This window comes from Pinus tabuliformis, chromosome 8, assembly GCF_031772625.1.
Source record: "Pinus tabuliformis cultivar Carrire ecotype Pingquan chromosome 8, CPIR1, whole genome shotgun sequence".
Classification (NCBI taxonomy): Eukaryota; Viridiplantae; Streptophyta; class Pinopsida; order Pinales; family Pinaceae; genus Pinus; species Pinus tabuliformis.
The window spans coordinates 1,463,710,766-1,463,715,519 of NC_142294.1; the positions used below are offsets into that span (position 1 = coordinate 1,463,710,766).

Genomic DNA, 4,754 nt, shown 5'->3' on the forward strand with positions numbered 1-4,754 from the left:
AAGGCGGGTCCCGTGCTCCAAAACTGGCAGTATATCGGGAGCACCCTTGGGCGGTAAGCGGATTTGGAGAAAAATGAGCGATTCCATTCAACGCCTGACACGTCACAGGCGGATGAGAGAGAAAACCACTGCTCATCACGCGCTAAGGGTCAAGCGAGTCAACCGTGTGAAATGAGCGAATGTTGTAGGATCTGGGGGCTCCAGATCTGACGACAGAGATCGCGCCCGATGGAGGAACCAGATTTGACAGGGGATTAAGAAGCAACATAAAGAATTCTGAAGTCTAATTTGACGCTGAGATGACGGATGAGTCATTCCACAGTGTAACCGAAAAACCGAATCGACGAGAAAGAGATGGCACAGTTCGCGAGAGGACAAGTGGCCACTCCCAGTGAGCCATTGACGATGATGCAGAGACAGGGAACCCCAAGCGAGCAGCAGTAGGCGATCCGACGGGGGTGGAAGAGGAAGTGAATAGTCAGAGACAGATTGGCTTTAAAGCCATGAACAGACAGAAAACAGAGGACACTAAGAGGAGAAGAGAACGAAGACAGAGAAAAGAAGAGACAGTGAAGCAAAAAGCAGAAAGACAGAGGGCCGAACTGACTTGTAGCAAAGGCAGCATCGAGCAGACAAACAGCTTGAGAGGTTCAAGCAATCCTTGAGAGGATCTGTTGGGAATTGAGTACCACATTGGGCTCCTCCCATTAAAGACTAGAGAGGTCAAGACTTGGAGAGGAAAAGAGTCTGTGCACTCTAGTGGCATGGGGAATCCAAGAACCACCCTACCAAGCAATTCTGTTTCAGGAAACTCAAATTGAGCTCCTCATTGTAATTCTCTGCTTTAAAGACACAATAAAAGAAGGCCACCACTGAAATTTGGACTGGAGATGTAACCCTGGAGAATAGGGTGAACTCCTTATTAATTGTTGTGTTCTTGTATTTGCTTACTGTGTTTCTCTTACTGTTTTCCATTTTCCAATGTCTGTGTATTTTGCAATCTGATCGATCCGTTGCCTAAAATGACATACACACACACCAACACATGAGTCTGTAATACCTTCATTCATTAATAACTTAACTGAGGTCACTCAAGAGTGATTTTTAGATCAAAGCTCAAATGCCACTTGAAATAAATTGTGTTTAATCATGATCAAACATGTTTAACTTTATGTTTTAGGATTAGAAAATAATTCAACAAAATTGTTTAATCTTGGTTGAAATTAGAAGATAAGATAGATTAGCAGAAAAAGTGACCAAAGCATTTAACCTTGGTCAATGGCATTTTATGCACTAGAATAGGGTTACAAGTTTCTTTAGGAAATAAAAAGGGAATGCTTGATCAAATGCGCCTTTAAGATTATTAATCATGCCTTGATTGATTTATTTTAGTTAAAAATAAATTAATCATGTCATTTAAACATGATTAACTCCATGTAATAAGCATTAAACTTGAGTTTTATTTTTACGTTGGGAGATGATTTGACATTTTGTCGTTTTTTAATATCCGAAGGGCACTTTTCAACGACCATGATTTTCCCTGCCCAGATCAATAGCGGGGAAACCAATTCGTACCCCCTCGTCCCATTTCACATTAACACCGGGGGGGGGGTTCGAAAAATGGTATTTCTTTTCCCGGGCCCCACGCAACCTGACACTCTCTCATGAATTTGCACCGCCCTCGTCCTAAACCGCTTACCATCGCCCCCCCCTGAAATCTGCTTATTGCTCCTCCACTCCTACCAACGGTCACTACATCACCTCCCACACATTTCCCTCCACTAGTCACATATTGCCACATGTCCATCTATCATTCGCCCACATCTATTCCCGTTATCATTTGTTTGTTACACGCTATCCGTTACCATATTCCCATTACCCATTAATACACCTAAATCCTGTTTGGTAACGGTTCCATTGCAATGACAATCTATCAAGGCCTATAGAATGACCTTGACTCATTTCATGCGATTCCCCTGCCCATTTGAAATAGATAGGGTTTATGGAATTGCTCGAGATAAACACATCCACAAAGGTAATACTGAACATTTAAACTCTAGAAATATATATTGTTTCTTGCAGATCATGAAGGGTTGGGACCCCCTCGACCTTTTACCCATTTGGATTCTGGATCTCCGTGGTGGTCAGGCAGAAATCTGGGATATATACATTTTGCACTTATCGTAGGTTGGCATCACACTTCATGAAGAAGTAGACACAGTTTTCTGGTATGACGCCCCTACAAATGGTCATATTTCTATTAAGGAATTTTTCAATCATATTTACACATCTTGTAGGGGCTATGAGGACAATGTTGGTTTTCAAAAGCAATGAAATGACATTTACCACAATTTTTTTTTTTTTTCCTAGGCTGGTTTGTCCAGAGAAATAGAATTTTGACATGGGACAATCTCTGTAAATGGGGATTGCAGGGTTCGAGTAGATGCTTTTTATGTCAAGAAATGGAAGAGAGTGGTCTACACCTTTTCATTGATTGTCCTGTTTCAAAAAGAACCTGGATATATGTCCTACAGATGCTGGAGATACATGAGAATCAAACATATAATTCAATTGAAACATGTTTCAGATTTTGGTTCAATGGGCATATAGAAAACAGAACTATCCCTTTTCATTTTTGTTGGGGATTGGGGAAGGGTCATAGTGCAATTTTTTTTGAGGACAGACCATTCAGCCATGTTCGGGTTGCTTCATACAATTGTGCCTCCTTCTTGGAGTATAGGAAAATTCTAACACCAAAGTCAAAGAGACTTATTGCTAACATGGATAACACACTCTATTATCCTTCTGGTCATTTTGACGGTGCGACACAAAACTCTATATGCGGATGTGGATTACCATCAGCACAAACTACTTCTGGAAATTTTGCTGGTATGTTGGTGTAGGTACGAACAACAGGGTAAAGATCATAAGCCTTTGGGGACCTCTACTGCGCCAGATGGTTGAGTGTGGAGAGAAATATATCTATGTGTGGCAAATCACTACAAACTAGATCAACAAAGTAACAAAATTCAATCCTCTGCTTTCCTTCTCACATATTCCTCAAGAACATAACCTTTCGGCTGATGGCCAGTCAAAAGAAGGTCTACACAAGGGTTCGGGGTACATATGGTTCTAGTCTTTCCGAGCAAGTTGTCTTCAGTCCTCCTGACAGATTCCATGGGGGTGAGGTTGCTTCGCATTACATGGTTTCGTATGGTGGACAAATCCCTATTTATGTCTACATGCCATATATTTTCTTTGATGTCTCGTGGAGCATTTCGGCATGTCGGACTTCCAGTGCTTTTTTTTAAATGAAAACTCTTTTTATATTTGTTGTTGTATCTCTTTTAAGACTAGCACTGATCTCCAGATATATCCTCTATTTTGTTGTTGTATCTCACTAGCACTGGTCCCCAGATATATCCTCTCTATTGATCCCTGTGGGATGATTTATTGCCAATCTGGCTATAGGTGATTTTTGACTTTTGATGAACTTAGCAGATTTCTAATATGTAAACTTGATTTCCATATAAATCAATGTCCAATATTTTCTTGTGAAAAAACAAATAAACATTCCAAGAGGATATATCTACTATTAAAAACATTTCCAAAGGATTTATCGACTAATAACGTTAGTGAAGCAATTGAAATTACATAAAAAATAGCAGTGAGGTCTTTGGAAGTATCATGGACAAGATCATTCCTTATTACATCTCCTTCCTTCAGATCATGCCTCAGAAGAAAAACCATCAGGTGGCTTCCTCTGCCCTTCTGCCGCTCTCATTTCCAAGAGCACATTTTGACGATGCGGCAAAGGATGGCATTTGCGCTTGTGGTGTTTTCATAGCTATTTCAAAAGATCTAAATTTCTCCATTTTCTGGAATGGTGGTAAAGGGACTAATAACAAGGCAGAGGCCATGGCCCTGCATGGTCTGCTCTCTTTCTGTACTTTCATGGATATTGGACCTATAAAAGTATACGGGGACTCGAAAACCATCATAGATCATGTGAAGGGAATGCAGAAAATAACAAATGATTGCCTTTCAGGATGGCTGAATAGGATCGCATCTCTTTGGAACTCTGTCACTTTTCCTATTGCACATATAAAACGCAACCAAAATGATCAAGCGGATGTTATGTCAAAAAAAGGGTTGCATTCTCCTATTGGTAATTGGTATCTGGTCATCACAATGGATTCCTGCGCATATGAGATCCAACCTTTCTATATGCCCGACATATAATGCTTGCAGACTCTTGTTTTTGCTATATGGTCAATATTTTTGGATATTCCTATCTCCTACAGGCTGGATAGTCTAATATTTTTGTTTTGTATTTAAATGTCTTCCAAATGAAGCTGGAACTCTCTCCTTATCCCCTCTGGAACGAGTACATAATCCAAGGAATATGATCCTCCAGTTTTTGTACATATCAGTTCTGTATTATCATCTATATAATATAATCCTTATAGTATTTTTTCTTCTGAAAAAAAATATAAGAGATTTGTTGATCCCAAATTTTAAATAATCAATAGACTAGATTTATTTTAAATAGCTCAATTTTTTTTCAAAAGATGTTTTAAAATCTTTACACTTTAAAAGATCAATTTTTTTCACTTCAAAAGATTGTTTACAATTTAAAAGATTTGATTCTTTTCAAAACTTGGTAGTCCGGAGTTAAAATGATTTAAAATAATTTAATTATCAATAATTGATAATTGATAATTATTAATTTTTTATTTATTTTTTAATGTATT

The 4,754-nt window shown here is 38.8% G+C and overlaps 1 protein-coding gene across 1 annotated transcript; it reads left to right on the forward strand.

Annotated features, from left to right (window-relative positions):
• The first annotated feature begins 3,687 nt into the window (after positions 1 to 3,687).
• Positions 3,688 to 4,242, forward strand: LOC149241327 (uncharacterized). The gene has a single exon (XM_089370512.1). The coding sequence runs from the start codon at positions 3,688 to 3,690 to the stop codon at positions 4,240 to 4,242; it is 555 nt and encodes a 184-aa protein (XP_089226638.1).
• Positions 4,243 to 4,754: the final 512 nt, after the last annotated feature.